The following is a 25,229-nucleotide window of genomic DNA, read 5'->3' as shown; positions in this document are numbered from 1 at the left end:
ATTTTGAGTAGTGGTTGTAATTAGTTGATTGGAGGTTTTACGCTATGTTCATGTGCGCTTGGGAGTCATTTTGGTACGAAAGGCCTTATCATGTATTCCTTCCTTACTTTCAAAGAAACAGTGTCAACTTGATTTCTTTCTTTTTCGAACAGGTTGTACATAGTGAGACAATTAGAGGATGTCCAAACATTCACATATTAGTAAGTCCAAACGCAACTAGCAATTTTCCGTTAATTTGTGAATCATATTGAGCTGCATCCGGCCGGCCCTATATATACAGACATGGTGCAACTGGTTGTATATCTTGCGGATAACTTGCTTTTAAGATCTATTACAGCGGGCATACTAGATGTTGGAACAACCATAACTTGTAGGCCTACGTCCGTGAGTTCCCATACAGACAGGTAGCTAAATAATATTGTCCTCCGAGCAGAGGCGGCGATTTGTTTCAAATATTGGGGGGACATTTGCTTGGGTGCAGGCGCGTAGCAACTTTCATCCCCAAAATTGTGTGTGCGCTTCGTGATATTATATACACACACACACCCACGCACACACACACACACACACACACACATATATATATATATATATATATATATATATATATATATATATATATATATATATATATATATATATATATATATATATATAAAACCATGAGTTGGCGCTAAGCGTAAAAGAAAATTTTGGCCGAAAATGCCTCCCAGATCGCTGCAAATGGCACTTCCCAGGCCTTGTAAGTTGCATCCAAGCATTTTCTAGCGATATCATAAAAAATACAAAAAATATGCTCAAGGGTGGGGGGGGGGGCGGTCGCACCCTTCGCCACGAAGTGTTATTTACCTGATGCAGCATGTGTGGGATGAAGTTTAAGCTACCGCAATATATGATTTGGATAAATAATCTCACGCATTATTTTTTAATTTAAAGTCCCTCGTCTCCCCCCCCCCCCCCCACATGATCGCCGCCCATACCTCCGGGAAGCTTGGAAACAACACCCTGGAAGTTCACGCATAGTTTCTCATTGTTGTAAATACCGGATAAAATCGGGAAATTCCCTTTCGTAATCCGATCGTTGATGAGTCACAACCTTCACCTACTGTATAAGTGACGTAAACTTTCTTGTACAACGAAACACCGCACAGAGAAAAAACAAGGGAGTGAAGATCGCGTTGGTGGATTATGCTAAGGTCACAGACACTTTGTTAATTTGGCAGATTTCTTGGTTTTGAGACGAAAAGAAGTATACGAATTAAAAACATTGGGAAGTTAACAATTTGCTCATTTTACGAGTGATGGCTGAGCTTGTCTTTACGTGACTTTGTAAAGTAGCCTATTGTGCACTGTAAGTACAACCCTTTTTCACGTTAGGCTCTCGCCTATCCAAATGTTATTTCCATTGGATTTTGGAGTACTGTACGTACCATCATCGTTCTATAGTAATATTGATAACTTTTTGACTACACCAAAATTCATCGACACTCTGTATTTGAACATATTGTTAACATTTTGTCGGACCGGGTGCGTCTCACACAAAGTTTGGACCGTTAAGGCTTGGTGAAGGATACAGTTTCGTGCCATAGGGGCATATAATTGTGTCTTACTTTACCAATACCACTTACCATTGGCAGTAGCCTATACGATAGTCAAACGTTACCTTAGGAGAGATTGTATTGAATGCATTCTTGAAATTGCAAAAGGCCTACTCAAGTCTTAAAGGAATTTGGTAAGTTCATTCCCAGACACTAAAGGAAAGAAGGAATGGAGGGGTGGGAGGATGGGGAGGGAAAGAGGAGTGGAGAAAAAATAGATCACTTACAGTCAGGATGGATTGATTTGCACCCAAAGGTAAATAAAGATGTGTAATTTGCCCAAGTTAGGGGGGTTTCTATGTGTGGTTTAATAGTCCCACTGACATCGGCTCTGGATTTATGGATCATTATTAAGTGATATATTTACATGATTTACATTTACATATAAAGATAGAAAATACCCACACCATAGAGCTACTAATGCATTGGTTTGAGCAACTTGGATCCTTCTGTTGCTAACCCAAGACCGCAAATTGAAAGTGGAATGTAAACCTAGAAACCTACTGTGATTCTGTATGATCTGTCCTTGACTTGTATTACTTACTGCCCTGTGTGAAAGCGTACTGTTCGTAGGAATGAGCAAGGGTTTTGCTTCATATATTGGAGATGAAAATATGATAACTTTTAAAAATGTTTTGTTAATATATAATATATATGTACAGTAAGCTAATGTTCTTCATTCCAGTAGGCTTAAGTACTTCATAATAAATGTTCAGAAACAACACATACATGTACAGTATTTACGATTATGTTAATTCTCCAAAGCCTTAATACTGTCATGTACTAAAATTTTAGATTTAAAGAACAGCTCCATTTCTTGGGAAATATGGCTAGCAACAAGTTTACTAAGTACTGTTACCTGTTGTAGGCCACCATTACTTATATAGATGACTTAGATAGTATCAATTTTTTGTTTTACACTGAAACTGAAATGGCACTGTCTGTTTCTGGGAGGCCTGAAACTAGTTGGGTTGTTCCAATTCCTACTGGCATCCAGCAACAATTCTCATCCCTTTTCAAATGTGGCAGTTCTTAATTTCTTTGCTGGTGGTTACTTGCATATATATAAACATATAAAGTGACCCTTTTTTCATATTTAAATAGATATTCTTTCATCTTTTTCTGACATCTGTGTGAGACTTTTTATTATCCCCCACTTCCAGTTAAAAGTTTTCCAGTGTTCTTACATCTCCATGGCCACTGTGATGTATTTTTAGTTGTTTTACAATATATATATACTGTAGTCCTGGCAGTCAGCCTGGAAGCAACCAAACTGGTTCTAACCTCTTACTGTATAAGTGATCAAGCCCAGCAGCTTACAGCACAGTACATGTGCAAAACTAAGTGCCTGTAAATATGGCATCTTCTGCACAGTAGCCATTGTTATTAAACGTTGAACTACTCTGTACTGTACCTGTATCCATTTGATCGATATTCAAAAAAGCAAAAATTGCATAATTATTTGAAATTATCTGTTTGAAAAAGAAGGGGCAAAAAAAAGGTGTAGTATTCATGCAAGGCTTGGATTAAATAGTGAAAACTTGCAGGGATTAAACTCAACAAAACTCATTGCTATTATTTGCTGATTGTTGATTCAGACAGTGCAGAATTCTTTTAGCTTAAGTCTATTAAAATAATAATGGTCAATCGAGGAAAAAAATGTCTACCTCACTCTACATGCTCTTGCAATATCTATGTACTACTCTGGTCTCTTAAACAGCTTTTTGGGGTTTGGGTGGTCAGCTTCCCACAAGTTTACCACTCCCATTCCAAACTTGGTTAATATTAACTGTACCTTCAATATAAATGTCATCTTTGTAGTACTGTTACCCAGGTAACAGTTTCCCGTACAATAAGTATATACAGAATGTCTTCATGAATGTTTTTTTTCCATTTTACCTGATTGTCTACCACTTGTGCCACAATGGATAAGTTATTGTCATGAATACAGTATTGTACTGTTCAGCTGAACTGTTTATATCTATGAGCCTACACATACTGTATCTATAGGGTATATACTGTACATACAGTACTGTACACTAGGTTATCAAGTGGTTAGGACGGGCAGTGACTTGCAATTTATGGATTTCAGGTTCACGTCCTTCCTGGATATTTAAGGTGTGTCCTTGGCCATGAAACTTCATCTCAATACCCCCTTTTCACCCAGGGGTATAAATCGGGACCTGCGAGGTAATGTGTGCTCCACCATATTTTCTTGCATTGCATTAGACTAGTGTACAGTACATACTGTATGTGGAGCACTTTGGGTGTGTGTGTAGTGTGACAATACTTAGCCAGGGGTTAACTGTGTCTAAGACGGCCTTGGCCTCGATTCAAGACTGTCAACTATCTCACACACCGGTAAAAGGATTGTTCAGCAAACTATATTTGTGACTTTCACTTTGCACAGTACAAAAAAAAACAAACTTATTCACAAACTAGTTGTTACATATTAAACATGACAGTCACTGTACGTACTGTACTGTACATGAAATATTTTGACTTCTGAAAGTTATATTCATAATAACTTTTAGAAGTCAAAGCTTTTTATTGAATATTATTTCCTCATTTCCAGATGTCACTCTCAGCTGACGTAGCGCCCTTCGTGTCGGGGCAGGTCTTCCATGGGAATTCTCCCAACCAGTACCCCATCCCACAAAATGTAAACACCCAAGGTTATATAGCGGCCGGTCCTCAAGTCGGGGCTGCACCGCCCTCAGTGCCAAACGGCAGTAACCAGGCCGGTTACCAGCCGTACATGGTCAACTGTTACCCGTATGTTACTGAAACTGGGTAAGTACGAATATATTACATACTAGTCTGTTCTTTAAAATACTACTGTATTTATGTACTGTAAATGTTGTAGTACTCAAGTCCATGTCTTTTACTTGTTATGGATTCGTACTTAGAGCCCTGACTCGGCTGTGCAGAACCAGGACTCAGACTTGGGATGTAGACCAACATATATGTCAAATCTTAACACTCATGTTAATCCATTTTCCAGTGAAAATCAACAAAAATTAGTGGTCTTGTTTCTTCTCCTTTTTTAGTTTTCCTCAAAAAAAATGTCCTCAAAATGTTGCTGGAGACCACGGAAGCTAGATTGTCACTAGGCACAGACATTTTCAGTGGCACCCTTTGGTTGAAAGACCTTACCAATGGAAAATTAAAGAAATGAAAAATCAGAGAAAAATAGTAATTGCAGGACTCCGACGACTTTGATGTGCTGGACTTAACTACGCGATCATTTTTACAGTACTGAGTGACTTACAGTACATGCAAGTTCATACTGTAAAATATGAAGAACTTTTTAGCATCTTTGCAAGAAATTAAAAGTTGTTCTGCTTCATCAATAAAGTTACATACAGTAACCGTTTTCACCCCACCCCACTCAAATTTACAGTCTATGTAAAGCTGGGATGAACTGCATATTTTAAGCTTAAATGTGTAAGATCCACCTTAGTGAGTACCAGACTTAATTGTTATTTGACAACTCTGAATTAACTTACAGTTTATTGCTGGGTACCCCCCCTCCCTCCCACCCTCCTTTTCAGCTTCTCTCCTCATTTACATAAACTGGTAGGAAGGATTGCAAAAGTAGTGATCAAGAGCGGATAGACAAGGTTTTATCCAGGCACGAAGGGCTTGTACTGTATACATAGCTTTAGTGGAACCTTGGTTGCCCTGAGAGGGCTTTGTTTGTAAACACCTTTGTTAAACACTTCTGGGTACACTCCTACCAGTTAGTTATTATCACTAAATTCCTGCTTGTACCATGCCACTGCTGGTACACCACCGTTCCAACAACTGCTGTGCCAATATGACATCATGACATAGTCCTGTTCTATATTTATCCAGTTATGTCATCATTACAAAATTTGTTATTAATAGAATTTTTACAGGAGAGCAGCTCCAGGCACCAAACTGCCTAGTCGTTGCTGTAAGCAATAAATCAGGCATAAGTTGCTACTTTTCTAGCAAAATAAACCTTATGAACTTTTGTTATGGGATTTTATTATTCTGGTGCCAAAACAAACCCCCAAAAAACAGACAAAAGAAAAGACAAAAAAAAAAAAAAAAACAAAGACAAAGACAAAGACAAATAAAAACAAGTTGAGAAGGGTGTTATGCCTGAGAGATTTTATTATTTTGGTGCCAAAGAAACCCTCAAAAGACCAAAAAAAAAAAAAAAATAAAGCAGTTGGTGATGCAGTCAATCATATCCCTTTTTTTTGCCCCTTCTATAACTTCTTTCATACGTGCACTGCACGGTGTGTTGACCGTGTTTCGTAATAATGTGGAACCAAGTTGTTGTATCCTAAATGTTGGAACACCGCAAATTTGTTTGTACATTGCATTCAAAATAGAAATGTCTTTTTATCTTTTATGCTGTCTTCTATATTTTTTACAGTATCCCCCAAGATGGAAGACAACAGGGCTTTGGGCCTACACAAGCAGCTGCTACCCCCTACTCTATGCCACAGACGAACCATCCGTACCCCCATAGCAATCCCTACGATGGCTACCAACAGGCTCCTCAAATGTACCAAGCTATGCCAGAACAACAAGGAATTGCATACCAGGATCCATATTATTCAGGTACACAGATGGACACGTATCAAAAACAACAACCCTAAATTATATATCTGTTCCAATAAGAACTTTATTTATTTTCATCTTCTTCCGTGGGCTTTCTTCGTCAACATTTTCCGAGATGCTCACAAGGCAGGCCTTTGTGCTCAGTGCTCCCGTTGAGGCTTTGATCCGGAACTTCTAGAGGATAATTTTTTAGTCTACCAATTTTGGGCAGCAGTTTTAAAGGCAGTTAGAGTTTCTCATGTAAAATACTAGATTTGATTCTTGTACGTACAAAAACTGCTATCTTTGTTATCGTACAAGTTTGTGAATTTTGCATAGCAGTTTTGCGATGTGATCATCAATGTCATCACATGCTTCCATGTTGATATTGTACTACAGTAGCTACTGTAATCTTCCATAGCCAATTTGACTGGTATCATTTTAACACTGCTCCCTCATTGACCCTCATTCCCTCTGGGTCAACACCCCATCACTTCTTCCTTGAAATGCCAGTGGACATAAAAGTCGTAAACACGTGATAAGTCGGTTAACAGTTGTTGGTCAAAGAATCTGCGTGATTCCTGTACCTGACATAAGCCCTGTATTACTGCTTATGATCAGCAAATGTTACTGAGCTGCTCTCCAAAGCCTAGATCGTAACTAATTGTTGTAATTCAGGAAAATGCCAGTGAAAACGTGATTATAGCAAGTACAGTAATTTTCTATGCACTGTTGTTCGTGTTGTTTTTTTAATTAAGTGGCTAAAATTGTTTTTACATCCACACCATTTGGAGAGCCTACTGTATGTCTTGATTTTTGTTGGGTCAGTATTCACGTAATACTTTATTGGCAATATGAACACAAAATTACAATCTCCCCCTGCCTTTGCCTTCCTCCCCCACCCTACCGACCCCTTCATGATTGAAGCAATGCACTTAATTTTGTATACCAAGAAGGAATTGTATAATCTTGAATTTTAAGGTGTGTATGTGTGTGGGGGAGGGAGGGAGGGAGGGGAGGAGGGGAGGGGTGCAATATTGATAACTGGAACTTGCTGTGTTTTTCTTGAAATACACTCTTGTCATCTCTTCATCTCTCACAATTGCCTTTTACATTTTTTAAATCAACTACAAATGTATCATTCACTTAACTACAGTAAGTGAATTTCATTCACTGTACATCTCCTAAATGATTAATAACTGACTGTCTAAGATATCTGTCTGTTCATCAATTTTTCAGCTTCCTACTATCCAAACATGCCATCACAAAATATTCAGCAACAGATGACAAGTGTGCCAACCTATCAGGGCCATGTACCTCCGCCTGCTCCTCACGGTCCATCTTACACCCCCGTTCAACCTGCCATGCAGTACCAGGTGCCATACAGTCAACCACAGAATTATCCTATCTCTGTTCCTCAGTCACACCAAAATCAAGGAAGGCACAAGGTGCAGTAAAACTATCATTTTTTGGATTTGTAGACTGAGTGTGATATCCGTCGTCTTTGTATTCACTCACACGTTCCTCCTCTACCTATCTTGAGTGAACTCTTTACTTCTCATTCTACCACCCAAAGTGTCAAAAAGAGCATTTCTTACGGAACTTTACTACCGACACTACGCTACATCTTCAAAGTGTACAGTAGAAAAACTTGATTTGGGGGGGGGGGGAGGGTGGGGATTTTTATTGGACAGGATTTCAAATTGCAAAATTTGTCTAAAGTAAAAACAGTTTTCTCTTGATAATAGTGGTGTAAATTATTTAGTTGACAGTGCGTTGTAAATAATTTAGTTGATGGTACGGTGTAAATAATTCAGTTAATGGTGTGAGTACAAAATATTTGCATGCTCATGCCAAAGTTTGAAAAAGAGTTGTTTGTATTTCATTTCTTTCGCACATCAAAAGACAGGTTTGTACCGAGAGCTTTCCAAGTCACACAAATATCAGTGATCATCATTATGTGCAAACTTGATTTTACACAATCGACACAAGGAAGTAACAGTGGGGGTGGGGGGGGGGGGGTGGGGGGTTGTATTTTGGCCTTGGGAAGTACTGTATAATATCTAGGTTTTTAACCAACCTCAGTTTTAGTCCCCTGATTAGCCCAAAATCTGAAGAGATATTTGCCATTCCCAGTTAACTGATGTCAAAGGTGTAGACACGTCAACAAGAGGGGATTGGCGTCTTCTAGAATGTATACAAAATCCCAGATATTGTCACAGATGACTAATTTTAGAATCTCAAAGTCTCTTGTGTCAGAGTTCCTTCTTGATATTTATGTTTTGGTATTGCCCTTTTGAATAACAATTGATAATGGCCTATTGTGTGGGATCTGCTTGAGCCTTTAGAAGTAACGTTATGGTTTGGTGATAGATAGGGTCGTGAATGTCTGAAGGGAAGCTGCATACATTTCATGTTTATTTATTTCTATATAAAAAACTTCATTCGAAGAGGATTTCATACTATACTAGCCAAAAGTAGTCTTCCCCCACAGCCCTTGAAGAAATAAGGGGAAAAAATGCAGTTTTGACAGAAAAAGTGCAAGGCTGTGTAGTAGAGAAATAAATGGAAGAGAAAACCAAATCGATAGACCCTATTTCATAATTCAAGATATGAAAATGACATGGTATGATATATGAGATGCTATGCTATGCTGTTATCTGATATATGATGTGACTTTGATTTCCTGTTTATTTTTTTTCTTAGCACGATTCTGGTGAACAAACATAAGCATCAAACTTTCCTATTTATTTTTTTCTTATCATTATTCTGGTAACAAACATAAGCATCAAACTTTCGTATTTATTTTTGTCTTATCATTATTCTGGTAACAAACATAAGCATCAAACTTTCCTATTTATTTTTTTCTTAGCACTATTCTGGTAACAAACATTAGAATTCAGTCTTTCCTATTTCTTTTTTTCTTAGCACTATTCTGGTAACAACAAACTTAAGAATCAAACTTTCCTATTTCTTTTTTTCTTAGCACTATTCTGGTAACAACAAACATAAGAATCAAAGGTACAATAGTGACCAGTCCAACGTGGGATGTGAAGCAGTGGCCGCAGAGTTGGATTCTATCAAGAAGAAGAAAACAGTGGTGTACACAGAGGTTGAATGCCAAACAGGTATTACGGGGAACCAATCCATTTTGCTAGCAAACTCTTCATTTGTCTGCAAAACATAATGATGCCTTTCTCTAGTACAGATCCCTTTCACGTAATGCCGATATCAATTATATATGGTACATTTTGATTCCCCGGAGGATAATTCTCAGTGTTTCGCATTCTCGCAAACAGGTAAAGCACAATAGACCCACCCCCCTATCACCCACTGTAATATATGTAAACGGTTACATTGTGAATATCCTACACTGTCGGTCGTTGCCGATTGATTTATTATACTTTTGTCTGCCAAACAGAGGAATAAAACATGCACAGTCTGAGATTGTGATAAATATGTAATTCTTATCAGCGTGACAAGTTTTGAGATTGTACGAATCATTTGTGATGTGAGTAGTTCTATGCGATATGAACGACTTCCCTGTTCCTACCACGGTTTGGACACATCCTCTGAAAAAATTGTGAAGCCTGGAAACTGATTTACGAAGAAAAGAAATCCTCTGATCTTCATCTTTCTTTCTTTTGATCTTGCAGATTTTCCCGAACACATAGCCAACAAGACTTTATCGGAACGGCCCATAGAGGAGCTGGTTCCAGGTGCCAGGGCGGTCACAAAATCAACCGGTAACCAGACCGGTGAGGAGGGTGGGGATTCGTCCAGTGAATCAGGGGGCGAGGAGGAGGAGGAGACCAGACCGCAGGATAGCGATAGTGGATACAGCGGGATGGGAGCTTACCCTCCGGTCACCAAGCGTGATGGCACTAAAGAGAGGAGAGACTGGTCGTCGGAGGGTCCCGCGGCCGACTCTGGATCGAAGAGTTATGCCAGCGTGGCTTCCCAGCGTTATGGTCCTCCCCACCAGCCTCATCCTCCCCAACAGCCTCATCTGTCTCCCTACCAGCAGCAATGGCCTCTGCCGCCATCTGCTATGATGAACGGACAACAAGTGCACGGTGCTCCCATGAAAGGACCCGTCAACAGCTTCGCCGGTATGGTATCCCACCAGCCGTCGCAACAACAACAACCGCAGGGGGCCTCGCAGGGATATGCCATGGGCCCTCTCCACCACCACCCGCAGATGCCCTACCAGGCCCAGGCACCACCTATGCAGGCTCAACCCATGCAACAACAACAACAACAACAGATGGTTGGTATGGAGGCGGGCATGATGAGGCCACGGCAGGATAACAAGAAAGTCAGGAAGGGGAAGAAGAAGAGTGAAGCGGTCTGGTTGCAGCAATCTCATCAGCACCCTCCACCGATGATCAACGATTCCAGCGAGTACCCAGAGTTACCTGTAGCCCCGCCCGTGGCGTGGTTCAGACCAGATTGCGGGGGTTACCCTCGGCCTCCCTCGTTCAGCAACATAGCACAACAAAAACTGATGTCCACCGTCGAGGTGAGAAACCCTCAGCATGAAGTCATTTTCATTTTAGGTTGATAAAAACTTGGTAGAGTTGCAAATTTATCTTCCCACTAAGTCCATCGCCCGATGAGAGAGAGGCTACAGGGTGAACACAGCTCAAGGACCAGGGCTCGATTAGGGGGGGGAAACATATTTTCAAATTTTCATAAGATATTGCAGAAAAAATACAGACTTCAAAAAGGGGGCCCATTTGAGATAATTTTCCCTGGTGGTATACCTCCCCCTTGGCTTCCTAGACCAGATGATTGTATCGGTCACTCTAGGTACTTCTATAGGTAGTTGATTGACCTTCACAATACTTCGATATATATATTTTTTTTGGTCGACTCACATAAAGCAGCTACCATATTAATTGAAGTAATGATCGTAAGAACTGAGCAATGATGATAACCATCATAAGCCTCTAGGAGGGTTTATATGCATAGGCCTGACCAGAGGAGAGTGGTGGGGGTTGGGGGTGGACATCTATGAATATTCGTATAGGTTATGCATTTAAGTACACCTGCTATGAGAGCATTATCGATCATAGACCGAGTGTTTACTTTCATTTTGGAAACGGGTGCGACTTCCGTGTAGTGAATTGAACACATAATTGTGATCATGATATTGGCACCAAGCCAACTATATAGTTTGTGCTGGTTGATGTGTTTGCATGAGTAGTTACACTGCAAATAGAGACTTTTTTTTTTTTTTTGCCTTGGTGAGTTGGTATGTTTATCCTAATAGAACACAATGAATATGTATGCTTTATGTATGATGGACGGTTCTGCAGCTCACTTGGTCCGTCAAGACCATCAAGCTATGGTTTGATAATATCAATACTGATAATAAATTTTTATTCGCTAGATCCTCACCAGTCCCATACACTGCTCAGATTATTTTTCACGAATATGGTCCATTGTTTTTACAAGCCGTACCAATATTCAGCCCAGGGCACGTTTGGAATATAGTGACGTCTTTGTTGCAACTCAGCTGATGTTGTCTTTTTTTCTGATTTAAGCTTTCTTTTTTTTTTTCTTTGAAAGGTTGACTCTGACACATCCAGTGAGAAAGATGGACATGTCAGTGGCCCAATGGTACAGTCAGAAGATATGAAAGGAAAAATCTTGAGGAAGAAGAATAAGAAGCTACCACAAGTATGTCATCCCCATCCCCAACCTCTCTCTCGCTGTGCAGGCCCAATTTTTATTTGGTTTTGTTCCTTGTTCCTTTCTTTATCAGTTCATGTTGTTTCTTAAACTCTTTTGTAACTTGACAAGGCAAAAGCAACTCATCTTTTATATACTAATATGAAAGATATAAAAGAAAAGAAACTCATTATGTTAATTAGATGCGTATAACACTGTTAAAGGGTAACTCTGCCGTAGCACCCTCTGTGTTATGAACAAACTGTAAAATGTTGAGTCAACGTAAAAGGAGGTAACAGAGCAGTTTTGGTGACTGGGCAAAGGTGATGTAATATGCCAACATGGTAGTTTATGAAGCATTAATAGCAACATTAAAATATATATATATATATAAATATATTTATTTTATGTGTTATTATCGCAATACATTACATGTATAGAGATATTGTAACAGTAAGTGGGACTCTCTCTTCTCTTGAAAAATTTTCAGCGTCTTCATACAAAGTTCTTTTTCTCTGAAATTTCCAGAGCAAGCATATATCATATAGGCCAACAAAAGTTACTATTTTTTATTCCAGAATTGTATCTCATTCCATGACTTTTTCACCGATTTATGTCCAAATTTGGCCAAATCCCTCTGAAAAACCGTTGAACCAAGGCTTTTATGCACACGCTACAAAACTTGTTTGTTTCCTTGTTTTTGATAATTAAGCCCCGCCTCCAAGTTTGGTTTGTAGCAGATTGGCAATGACTCAAGCCCCGCCTCCAAGTCTGGTTTGTAGCAGATTGGCAATGACTCAAGCCCCGCCTCCAATTCTGGTTTGTAGCAGATTGGTTAGGACTCATGGCAGCTACATGTTAGATATATGAAAATGGCCAACCTCGCGACCAATTTTCTATACTGTTGTGAGATATGCTTCTGGTACTGGTAGTGTATTGCACACTAATTTCATACACATTGTCGTACTACATTTAATTTATATTAGGACTTCGTCTGTTTATAGCTCCATGGTTTTAGTAATATCAGTTTAAGGATTGTACTGTTGTTCAGGTAGTTTTTCAGACAAGAGTCATGATAAGTTTGTTTGATTGCCCATCAGGTATTTTTGTATAATTACGTATACACATTGTTGTGTTTACAAGTTTAGGCTAGGCCTACAGTAGTGCATCCTATATTAGACTTTCATTTAGTAATGGCCACATTAGCATTGTACTGGTGGTGTTCAGGCAGTTTTGGGCCAGGGTGCAGTAAGTTTGTTCGATTGCCTTACAGTGTGTTTTAATTTTAACTTAAGTTTCCAACTTATATTTTAACTGTGACTCCATAAATTTAACATACTGTGAATGGTATAATACAACAACTATTAATTTGGAATAGAGTGTATATTGTGCATTTCTAGAATGAAGCATCATTATGAATTAACAGCTTGTTTGGTATATTTCTTTAACCCCCCCCCCCAAAAAAAGAAAAGAATTAAGAACAAAATTTATTATCTATCACATTTTTTTTCACTGGAGTATGTATAAAAGAGGAGCCAGCCATAGCATCACAACTTTTATAAGACTATAAAAATTGGATACGGTTATGTTTTATTTATAAGGATATAAGATGTATAACTATAAGGTTATAAGAAGTATGTTTAGCTTTCTTTTGAACCTGTGATGTTTGATATCAAATATTCAAAGAATTAAAAGAAAATACTAAAATGGAGAGGAACTGGGGTGGCTATAAGGAGAGGAGGAGGCCACCCATCACTTTCAATTAAAAACTTGTAATCTACTTGTACATTATTTTTTCCAAGTCATTAATCCACGAAATCTTCATGTCAAAATTATTGAGAAGGAAAAACGTGGGTTGTTTTGATACTTGGAAGTGTACACAGTTTTGATGGTAGTCACCACTACAGTCTACAGTAACGTACAGTAGGTCGATAGGCCTAACTTTCTCAAGGTGGGCATCAAGAATATGGTCGAGTTGTTCGCCTCTTCTTATTTGACTGTTGTCATTGACGTCAAACTATATGACCAAAATATTATATATATTGATATTGATAATTGTAGAGACAGAGCAAAGATATGAAACTAGGAATCGAAATTAGAACTTCCAGTATTGAGATACTGCATCATTGATGCTCTTGTATATATATATATATATATATATAGATATATATATATATAAATAGATATATATATATATATATATTTAGTGTATGTGTTTTTTCTTATAATTTTTTTATCATATTTTTATATATTTTTATTTTTGATAGGACTTTCAAGATCAGGCAGTCACCCATGGTTACATGCCAGAGCCGGCCAGAAATTCTGGCAAACGGAGTCAGAGGACAATGGAAATAGAGCTCGTATCGGCTCTTAACAGGACCAATGTAAGTGTGATAACACTCTGCTTTGTTGCTCACTTGTTTTATTATCCTTTGTTTTATGATCCTTATTAGTTCTTTTGTCTTATGATCAATTGTTTTCATTTCTGTGCAGAATTTGAAACAGAGAAATTGGTTTAAAAAATAAAAAATGGACATGATTATCGATGCAGTATCCTGTTTATGATATCTCACAAATTAGAGTATCTTGAAAAGGCCCAAAAAATATAATATAAAGAAAAGGGAAAAGAAAGAAAGAAAGGGGAAAAAAATTGTTTTTCCATAAAAGTTACTGAATTCCCTGGATCCCTATTAGAAACTCTGTGTCTTACCAATGTCAGCTGTTTGGAGTAAGTTGGAGCAAATATAGGGCTGAGTTACTCACTTTATACTAGAGCACTTTGACATGGAAAATTGTAAGAAACCTCTGCACCTGTTTGTGCCACTAATATTATGAACTTATCATCTATGATATCTCTATGATATCATCTATTATCGTCTATGTGGGGAATTTTAAATTTGCCAATTATTATTTCATGAAGGTACAGCAGACCCCCCAGCCATCACCATATGGACCTGTCATGTATGGAGCCGGGGTACCATATGGTAACCAGCCACCCCTCATGCCTTACCAACAGAATCCTAAGTGGGGTGTAGGCCCAATGAACAGCCTACCAAATAACAGGGTGCCCCCCATGCAGAGGGACAAACTTGGATTGAAGAAGGTAAGACTAATGCTGTTGTATATAACTTTCATCATGGAAATCTTTAAGTTCCTATGTTAAGTATCTTTTTAATCGGAATAGACGAGACTGGTATGACACAGCAGAAACTGTGAAATGCATTTCAGGACTGGAAAGTAATTTCGGTCTCTTACTCTCTATTTCAGTCGATCGGTCTTAATCCGTTGGACTCGTCCGCTCCGGTCATGAAGGGTAAAATGAAGGAAAATCCGATCAAGAAGAAACCGAGCGCGATGAAGAAAGTCATCATTGCTGAGAGATTAGAGAAGAGAAGAATGAAAGATTTGCAGGAGAAGAAACTCTCGGATAATGAAGAGTGAGGAAAACCGTTTGCTGTATTTTTCACAGGTTTTTTTTCTTGTATCCGTGCTCACCGAATATGGTCTTGTGCAAGTCAGGCAGTATCGTAGTTATGTCCTCCTACGAAATGGTTGCTAAGTGTTCAAAATTTGCTTGATAGCTTCTCAGTGTCTCTATGGTATTTCCCTCTTTGACCCTGTTCCCCCCACCATTCATCCATTGAGTGGTTGTATAACAAAAAATAACAAAACCAAAACATAAAAAAAAAAAAAAAAATCCTGCATAGTTAGCTTCATTTGAGTAACTTTCTCAGTGACATGGACAGAAGAAAAATTATAAACATAAAGCGGAGTCTGCCTAAACTTTCAAATTTTGTTAAAAATGCAAAATTTGAAAAAAATTATCCTACAAGTAGATATAATTCAAATTGTTTTTGTCATTGAATGGAAATAATATGGCGAGTAATTTCAAATTTTGTTGCGACTGTTTTTTTTTGTATATTTGTATAACTTTTTTGATTTGTCCCTTACAGTGCATTGACTCAATCGACAGCCGACTTGGACTCTAGTTGCTATGACAGCAGATTTGCGCTCTCCCAAGACGGTAAGTCGGATCTTCTTTTACAGATGTTTCATTAGAATTGTCGTTTTATTCTTTTTCATCTCTTTTATTGACTCATTTGACATTTATACAAATAGACATGATAATTTTGTGAGTTCTCTAATATTACAATACAACTCAATCATTGCCTAACAATTTAATATTTTCTTATCTTTAGTTTTGATAGTACATAACAATATCAATACATACAGTGCAGCCGCAGAGACAAAACGTACAATAATACTATTCAGATACAACGATCCCGACTTGCACAACAATGAGAAGCAAAACATTACGAAGAAAAAAAATACTAAACAGGAAAGCAAACAAGCAAATTAGAATTGTCTTACTACAGAACATCATCTCATCAAATAAATATCGTTTCAACTTCTTACAAATGTTTCGGAAGTCATGCCAAAAAACTAGGTGAAACAAGTAACTTGATTCCCTTAGTCCAGTAGTGTTCGTGGCCTGGTTCACATGAAAACATCTGTGGTAACAAAGACTTTTAGCATTAGGAATCAAAAAGGGTAAAAACAGTGCCAAGGAATTAACCCATTTGATATGATATCTGTCAGAATCTCAATGTGCTCCACAATACTAGAGTAAAAACACAATACGGCTTGAGAACATTCGCATCCAGTGCACCGTGCCTGTGGAACTCACTTCCAGAACATGTCAAAATGTGCAATACTGTGAACGGTTTCAAATCAGCTCTCAAAACGTATCATTTCACCAAAGCATATATGTTATATTCTGTTAAGAGCTACAAGAATTATTTCATAGTTTGTTTAGCACTATATAAAAATTATTATTATTATATTTAGGCTTGATGTTAAATTTATTGAACTGAGTAATGCCTTTGTCCTTTTTGTCCTTGTAATTGCAGCTCCGAGTGATCGCAACTCACTCTCTATTAATACGAGCCATAGTGACCTTTCACCTTTTAGCCAGCCGGATCCACTTAGTCTTAGCCCTCCCTCGCCAGCAATGAACTTCTCGGTGTCGAGCGGAGGCAGTAATTCTTCGCAGAGTGAGGTCCTGGCGTTGAAACGAATTCACAGTAACAAGTGGAGAGAGTGAGTATATCGGAATTGTTTTAGCTATTCAGTCAAACTGAATTTTAGTTTGTGATCAATATGTAGAGACAGAAAGAGGATGTTAGCTTTGGTTATGGTAAATATTGTAGCACTAAATAAAGAAGGTGAGAAATGTGAAAACTTTGTCAACCCTGTATTTCTTCGGACTAAAGTTTATTCTAAAAAGTTGGAACTGTAAGCAGTGTTCTTTAGTGATGAAATTATTTCACCTATTCGAATATTTACCTCAGGACACAGGAAAAGAACAGAAATGGAGACAAAAGAATATGCATGATGAATAGTACAGAACAGTACAGCAAAATACTGTACAGTGCAGTTTAGTACACAGCACAGTACTGAATAGTATAAATAAGTACAGAACAGTACTGTATAGTACTGTACCGTACTGTTCTGTACTTTATTGTATTGTACAGTGCATAACAGAATAGTACAGAACAGTACAGCAAAATACTGTACAGTGCAATTGAGTATGCAGCATAGTACAGTAAAATAAGCACTGTTCTGTACTGTACATAATTGTACTGTACAGTACTGTAAAATGCATAACAGAATAGTGCAGTAAAGTACAGACCAAATACAGTTCAGCAAAATACTGTACAGTGCAGTTGAGTGCGCCGCACAGTACTGTACAGTACAATAAAGTACAGTACAGAACTGTACAGCTCAGAACTGCAGTACACAACAGAGCAGTTTGGCAAAGTACAGTACAGTAAAGCAAGTTACAGTACAGTACACAGTGCAGTATAATATTTTTTCCTTTTTTGATGTATGAAATGCTTGGATTAACAGCTTTGTAGCTACCACATTTACCATTGAGTCAATTTTCTATCTCTAGATACTGTAAGCAAATCATTTCCAAGGACATTGATAACTGCTGTACCACATTGCTTCAAACGCTGGTCCGTTTTCAGGAGAGGCAGTATAACAGAGATGGTCCAATCAAGGTACATTTTATTTCATTTTTTCCCTGTCACCAGTGTTATTGTAAAATTATGGGACAGTAGATGGAATCGTGAAACACAATGAAGAAAGACTGGAAGGTATTTTCCATAACACATCATAGAAGTTTGTACACCTGTTACTGTGCAATAAATGTCTTTAGAGAGATGAGACATTTATTGCAAGTAACAGGTGTACAAACTTCAATGATGCGTTATGGTAAGATTTGTACAACGGAAAATCCCTTCCAGTCTTTCTTCATTCTGTTTAAACTCACCTCTATTGGAAATTGCAATGCTCCTTGCATAAGAGCTCAGTGCACCAACCCCACAAGGTCATCTTTTTGATTAATAACTGCACTGGTCTGTAGAAGTATTTCTTCCAGCCCTGTCTGGTGTAGAGAAGGTAGATGACTTACTCGTGATTAGAATATTTAGTCGCAGATGGAGTCAGGTTAGCCGTTGTCATGTTATCGTTTAATCTCCTCCCTCAGGCCAAGGCCAAGAGACGGATAGTGATGGGTTTACGAGAGGTCAGCAAACATCTCAAGAAGAAGAAGATTACTTGCATCATTATTTCCACCAATCTGGAAAAGATCCAGTCCAAGGGTAAGGAGCCATATTTTATGAGACTTTCAATAACAAAAGAAAACAAAATTCAGCAAGAAGTAAAAACATAATATTGAAATTCAAAAAAGAAGATATTTCTTTTTTTTTGAAAGTCATGTGCTTTGTTTCTGAGTTTCTGGAAATAGCCTGGCATGTTTTCTGATCTACTGATTCTTCAAAAAGAAAGCATCACCAGTAACCATCCTAAATTGAAGCTGTATGAAAACACTGCTTGCTTTAGTTTTCGATAATCTTCTGTTTTATATTAATTATAGTGACATTTATATAACAGGATTGCATATTCTGCCCTGCACCAAGAGACATTGTGCATTAATCAAGAGGGGAATGGGTCAAGGTACCCCTTTTTCTCTCTACGTAAAGAATCTACGTTGTCGAGATGGGTTTTTAAAAAAAAAGATGTGGTCCCCTTCATTGTTGCTACGGGAACAAGAACTGCGTCTGTAATCTAGCTATAAATATAACGACAATATGCAGTAATAAAGGGAAAAAAACAGACAAAGAAAAATGTATCGATCTGGCTGTTTTCCAACTTTGTTGATCTTGTTCTATCAGGAGGTATCGATGATGTCCTGCAAAATATCACAGAGACAGCTCAAGAACAAGGTGTCCCAGTGGTCTTTGCCCTCTGCCGTAGCTCTCTCGGACGAGCTGTCAACAAGATCGTACCGGTCAGTGTGGTCGGCGTCTTCAACCACAACGGAGCCGAGGTAGGTTGTTCCCGTACCTTGCCGAAGGTCATTATTCTGCCAAGTTTGACACACCAGAAGAAAAATATAATACAAATAATAAATGGGAAAGAAGGGGGAAAAAAATTGGGCAAAGCATAACCAAAATTCACTGATTGATTTGTAAGAAAGTGTCTGCAATTTGTGGCACAATTTTGTTTTTTCGTTATATACGTTCATTTCTTTCTGAGGAACAACAGAACTTGGAATCAGAGAAGGTTGTTTCCTGAAATCCATGCATTTATTGTGGCATTTCAACCTATTGAGGTTGAACTTGAACAATGATGAACCTATTTGTCCAAGTAGTGTTTATTAATCACTACAAGTTTATTTTATTTATAAGTCACTGTGGATGAATTGGTTATTCAATTATCTATTATCTATATTATAGATATAACATGTGAGAGAAGTATTAGACTGGGTTTAATGGATATATTATAAGATACTACAGGCTGAAATCAGGCTGAAAGCTAATTTACTGAAACCAGTTTCAGCCTATGCAGTAAAAAACCACAGGACAAAAGATTTTTGTAGATTAAGCTGCAGAAATTAGCTAAGCAATTGACAAAACCCTGATATTGAACCCTAATATTTTAAAACATTAAAAGTTACATGATTTGAGGTGGAGTCATTGCATACTCTTATACCAAATTCACTTGGCAGGGAGACCATAGATCAAAACCAGAAAATTAATGACTACTTTTGTTGTTGTTGTTAGAATTTGGTTTTTTGTTGTTGCCCCTCTCCATTTGGAGAGCATTTAATATACTTTTATTAGTGTTTGAAAAATGATTATGGGTGTTAAACATTTCGATCTGAGAATATAGGTGTGTTATTACCTTGTTTCTCGGTCTCGTAACTCACAGGATATCTTTAAACAGCTGATTGGTCTGGTGAACGCAGCTCGCGAGGAATACCAAATGCTCCTCCTGGAACAGAGGAGAGACATTGAGAAGAAGTCCAAGAACATCGGCAAGCACCTGGGCCATCGGCGTAACATCTCAAACTGCAGCGGCATCTCGTTCAACTCCTTCATCTCGGAACCCATCTCGGAGAACGACCCAGAGCCGGAGCCTGACCTGGACGAGGAGGAGTACAACAACAACAACAGCAGCAGTAGCAGCAGCAACAACAACACAAGAGACGAGGACCCACAGGAGGAGGCGAAGAGCGAAGAGATTGTGGACACCGCCTCCTCCCATCTGGAGGAGTCCGCCTCCAAGACCAACTCGGAGGCGTCTGCATGCACCGTGGAGGATCAGCAGAGGAAGCAGTTGGTGTCGTCGCAGGATCAGTCCTGTAGGAACATCGAGGAAGAGGAAGAGGAGGCCCAGGGAGAGGAGGAGAATGAAGAAGATGAAGATGATGATGAGGAGGAGGAGGAAGAGGAAGAAGAGGATGAGAAAGATGAAGAATATGAGGATTCGGAGGCGCCCCTGGCTCCCGAGGTCAGCGCCACAGAGCGAGTCAACAACTGGGTCGCCGAGACACAGGTGCAGGTTGGTAATCTCTCTATAGGGGATGAGTAAGAAAACCCGATGACCGTTCCTAGAGGTGAAAAAGGGAAGGTGTTGTCCTTTAAAGGAAATTTGGTAATTTTGACAAAGTTTGCAAAAAGAAAGCAGAATGAAGCAATAATGTTTTGAACTATGTCCTGCTTAGATTCATGGATACGTAATTAGTTTATTTGTCACTAAGTTTCAAGTTCTTTGGGGATGATTTTTTTGGGGGGGGGGCAAGATTTGTTATATTGTTTACTTCAGCCGTGCCTTATAATAATTCTTTATGATTTTATTTGTATGTCGCTTTGCGCCTCTGTCATCCATTGACCTCTTAATATTGGATTTAGATGTTGATGATGGCGGTACGATTCGTTTACAAGTCAGCTAGGAAGTGTAGAGGTCACACATTTCAAAATGTATCATAGTCAAATTGTTGAAAGTTTCATTATCAAGAAACCAACAAAGAAAAATATATCTGTGTGACTTTAGTAAATGCAGCTCCATTTTGATTTCTCTTCCACTTATTATTACTATCATTATTATTATTATTAATTATGTAGTCAGTACTCTAGCATATATGGTCTGTATTCTTTTGTTTTTCAGTTCCATAATTAATCTTCGTTGTTCAAAATTTGGTGAGTTTTATATCTACAAACGCATGTTATAGCAGTTTTCCCTCAAGAAAAGTTGTTTTACTGTACCTTCTCTGGTAGGGTATTACTAGAAATATATTTTTTTTTTTTGTAAACAGTTTATTACTATTGTGAAGTCTATGTATGAAATTAAATGGTATCAGTTTCTGGTTTTGGTATCTATAGCTAAAATTTTAATATCGGTGTAAAATTAGCAAACGGTTCAGGAAGAAGTCGAAACATCCTCTTGTTTTGTATGGTTCTTTGCCTTCCTTGGATTGTCTTGCAGTTGGTTTATTATATTTCTTTTGAAATAATTATCATTATGATAGTTTTGTATAAATCCCTAACAAGAAAAACAACAACATGCAACAGTAGACCAATGCATACGTTTTCAGTAAATTGTGTTATCTTCTGGGTTAGTCACCGTGCTTTAAAAGGTAGGCACAAAATCACATGTTTTTATACTTGCTATGCAATATAAAACTCTCACTATCTGTCAAGTTTGGTGGTAAACCCCCCTAGAGCTTTTCCCCTAGAGGGGAATATTTAATTCCAGGCGCACCTGTGATATGTCATATTTTAAATGTTACCAACAGTTTTATTGTAACTTTTGAGCAGACTTTTATTCTGTATAATGTTTAATCGAGTCGTTGAGAGGTACGGTATCGATTTTTTTTTTGCATGTCGTCATAGTCGGTATATTAAATCTGTTTATTGTATAAAAAAAAATGAAAAAAAAAAAGTTGATTTAATAGAAATTATTTAAGATAGTAACTTTAGTAATAGTAGCTTGTGATAAAAGACATCATGTCATTAAAACATAACTATAAATGTAAATATATCTAAAACAACAAGTCATGACTGTGGCAAGACTGGATTTTAAAATTCCTTTCGCCTTCAGGAAGAAATAATTATGATATTTTTCCCCTTCTTTGTTTATCCTGTTTTTCTTTTGGCTCTATTTTTGTAAATCTTAATTTTTTTCCTCCTTCTTTCTTTGAAAAATGTTTGATAAGATCTTAAATATTTCCATAAGCCATTAATAAAAGATGGTCCTTGAAGCTGGTAATATCAAAGCAGTGGATATTTTTATGTTTTGTTGTAATGGTTTTTTATCATGGTAGTGGGGTTCTCATGTGAAAATGAGTAAAACAATATTAATGAAGAGACCCTTAAGGTGTTCTGATTCATTATGGAGTGCTTGAAACGATATCTTCACGTTGAAGTAATTATTTTTCTTTTGTTCCAATTTGCTGACAATCTAGGTAAACTTAAAAAGGTCTTGAATTTCTCTGAAAAATTTACTCGTCTTCCATTCTCCGGGTTGTATTTAATACAACTGATGTGTTATCTATGGTGTTTTCACAAGGTACCTCAGAGGTTTGTCTAAACATCCACATCACTGAAACAAATGACGGGAGATTAAATTCCAACTAAGAACTGGATGACTTAGGGCTGTTGACTCTGAATGAAGAAGCTCATGCAAGGAACAAACCCACTAACTTTTATTTCACTAAGAAAATTATTGCTCGGTTGGAGAGCATGGGAGATGTGTGATCCCGGGGTCAAAACACTGCTTTGAAGATGAAGGGAATGCATCGATTTGTTTACCACTTCAAGTAACATTTTCTAATAATCATGCACGCTATGTCAGTCTTTAAATATCAGATAGTGAAAAAAGTTTTTTTTTTTTCAGTTATATCATCTCAGAGGATTTTTGGCAGCAGAAAGTACCATCTTAGTTCATGGTTATCTTTATCTATGAAAGAAACCATCAATTTTTTAAAGATTGGCCAATTAAGTACGACACAATATTTCTGGATTTTTTACTAAAATATAATATAATTTATATTTTCCGTGTTGTAACAGTAAGAAGTAACTGTAAGGTAACAAGTTTTGAAACTCTTGGTGTGTATGGTAGTACTTTCTCATATCATTGAAGCAAGAAATACTACAACAAATTAAGAGGTGCTTGGATTCTGTGCTGGCTATTAAACCATGAGTGTTATTTAAAAAAAATGTGCTTTCTTGCAACTTGTAACCTGTTAAGTAAATATATTTGGTTGTAGGGAATGTGCCATTAGCCTTATGAAAGTATTTGCTTAAACATTCATGTTGTCGTCACTGTTACTGTTAATTTAGATATTAGCAAAGGAAAGATGTTTCTTGATTAAGTGGTTGGTTGTTTAACTTTGAGAGAATTATTCAATTGACATGTAACGTCGCTTTAGCCTGATACTGTAGCTACAATGCATATGATTGACCTTGGTATTATGAATTCTACTGATAGGTTTCTGATAAGAAAGTGAAGCAAAAAGACCATAATAAGAGGGACAGTTTTTTTACCACAATTTTGTTTTTAGAAAATGGAGGCTGCTATAACCTGCTATTATGGAACAAAGTGGGTAGGCAAGCATGAAGGTTAATTTAACCAGAAAAATGGAGTTTGTAACTATTGGGGTAGTCCCCTTTTTCTCTCCCTCCAAACGACAATGAAGTATCAGGGTTGTTTTGTGCCCCATCCTGTTACGGATTTTAAGTTGGTTTTGTAAAGGCAAATCAATTCCACGGTACTATATTAATAAAACAACCGCATTGGAGCATGTAAAGGATATATGTAGAAATGGTAGTTCTGTAAATTACACCATTATCTGTGAACTCAACTAATCTTGATTGTTATTGGCATGAATTCTATAGTTGAATGAATCATTATTACTCCTATTCTTTCTTTCGTTGTGTTTTGTTTAATTCTTTCATTTAACTGTTTTGTTAGCGATAGTAACGCTCTACGTCATTCCTAGTTGCTATGGTAACTTTGTTCTTTGTTCATTTTGTCAATGATGTGTTATGCTTTTCATCCCCGCTTTGAAAGAATATTGTTTTCAAGGTCGTTTTGTTCCGTTTTGGTTATTTTTAACAACCCTATTTTTTTTATGATTAACATAAGTTGGGTCATATGAAGTGCCAGGTGGGGTGAAGAAATCAGGTACCTGAAAATCCCGCTGACAGTTGAAGTTATGAAACTTGAGGGCCAGTGTACCATACCATCCTGTGATCCCCACCTACTTTAAATGTTCAGGGCTCGAACGCAACCGAACATTTTTATCACCTTTAGTTTTCTGAAGAGGTTAGGGTATTGCTAAATACAACTCATGAGAGATTACATCTGGGTAGAGGGAGAGAGAGAGAGAGAGAGAGGGGGTGAGAGATGGGGTGCAGTAAAAGGGTAATAGGTTAAGGGAGAATATCATCCTCTTGATCTGATGTGGTATATGCAAGACTCTTAAAAGGAATATCATATATTACATAGTAGGAAGCTCATTTCATTTTGACATTATGGATTTTCTTCATTCAACTATAGTTGTGAGGTGAACAATTTCTGTGACTGAATTACTTTAGAGATGTTAGACAAGATCATTTTATAAGCAAAGCTGGTATTTCATTGATTATTATTATTGTAAGTATATTGTGTTTTGTGGATCTGACAATATGTTTGCTGTTAAAGTATCATTGTCTGTGTGTGTGTATGTGTGCGTGGACACACACGCCTTAGATAACCTACGTTATGGTGTTGCATGCTTGTTATTAAAACTTTGTTGTGCCAACTTCTCCTTGCACAGGTACACCCAGTTGACCACTCTACCCCCCTCCCCCATGTTATGGTGACTGTTGCCTGACAAGTGTTTTAACTGCCTCTTGTGAGAGGACGGTTTTGTAAGAGGACATGGGTACTCTCCTTCGTTTGTACTAACTTTATTTCTCTCTCGTGAGCTTGTTTGTGGTAAACAATAATACTTTAACTGAAACTAATTTTTTTTACGTTACG

The 25,229-nt window shown here is 37.7% G+C and overlaps 2 protein-coding genes across 4 annotated transcripts in view; one reads left to right on the top strand and one right to left on the bottom strand.

The window, feature by feature from the left end:
* The first annotated feature begins 1,108 nt into the window (after positions 1–1,108).
* LOC139966706 (uncharacterized) overlaps positions 1,109–25,229 on the top strand; it is a 24,374-nt gene continuing 253 nt past the window's right edge. Inside the window, exons 1-16 of one of the 3 annotated variants that reach the window (XM_071970005.1) lie at positions 1,109–1,351; positions 4,174–4,391; positions 6,010–6,197; positions 7,416–7,624; positions 9,163–9,304; positions 9,833–10,698; positions 11,751–11,861; positions 14,120–14,236; positions 14,779–14,955; positions 15,120–15,289; positions 15,806–15,876; positions 16,763–16,952; positions 17,809–17,917; positions 18,406–18,520; positions 19,094–19,248; positions 20,133–25,229. The exon at positions 20,133–25,229 is cut by the window's right edge and continues 253 nt beyond it. In XM_071970005.1, the coding sequence (XP_071826106.1) occupies positions 4,174–4,391; positions 6,010–6,197; positions 7,416–7,624; positions 9,163–9,304; positions 9,833–10,698; positions 11,751–11,861; positions 14,120–14,236; positions 14,779–14,955; positions 15,120–15,289; positions 15,806–15,876; positions 16,763–16,952; positions 17,809–17,917; positions 18,406–18,520; positions 19,094–19,248; positions 20,133–20,795 (3,501 nt within the window). In that variant the 5' untranslated portion in view covers positions 1,109–1,351 and the 3' untranslated portion in view covers positions 20,796–25,229. The other 2 variants (XM_071970003.1, XM_071970004.1) reach the window with 2 other exon arrangements.
* The window catches only part of LOC139966708 (deoxyribonuclease-1-like), a 23,266-nt gene continuing 19,032 nt past the window's right edge, over positions 20,996–25,229 (bottom strand). The window contains exon 8 of the mRNA XM_071970006.1: positions 20,996–25,229. This exon is cut by the window's right edge and continues 2,443 nt beyond it. The gene's annotated coding sequence lies outside the window, so the exon portion shown is untranslated.

Source organism: Apostichopus japonicus, chromosome 4 (assembly GCF_037975245.1).
Source record: "Apostichopus japonicus isolate 1M-3 chromosome 4, ASM3797524v1, whole genome shotgun sequence".
Classification (NCBI taxonomy): domain Eukaryota; kingdom Metazoa; phylum Echinodermata; class Holothuroidea; order Aspidochirotida; family Stichopodidae; genus Apostichopus; species Apostichopus japonicus.
Note: the sequence above shows the minus strand (reverse complement) of the source record. Positions and strands in the feature narration are given on the sequence as shown.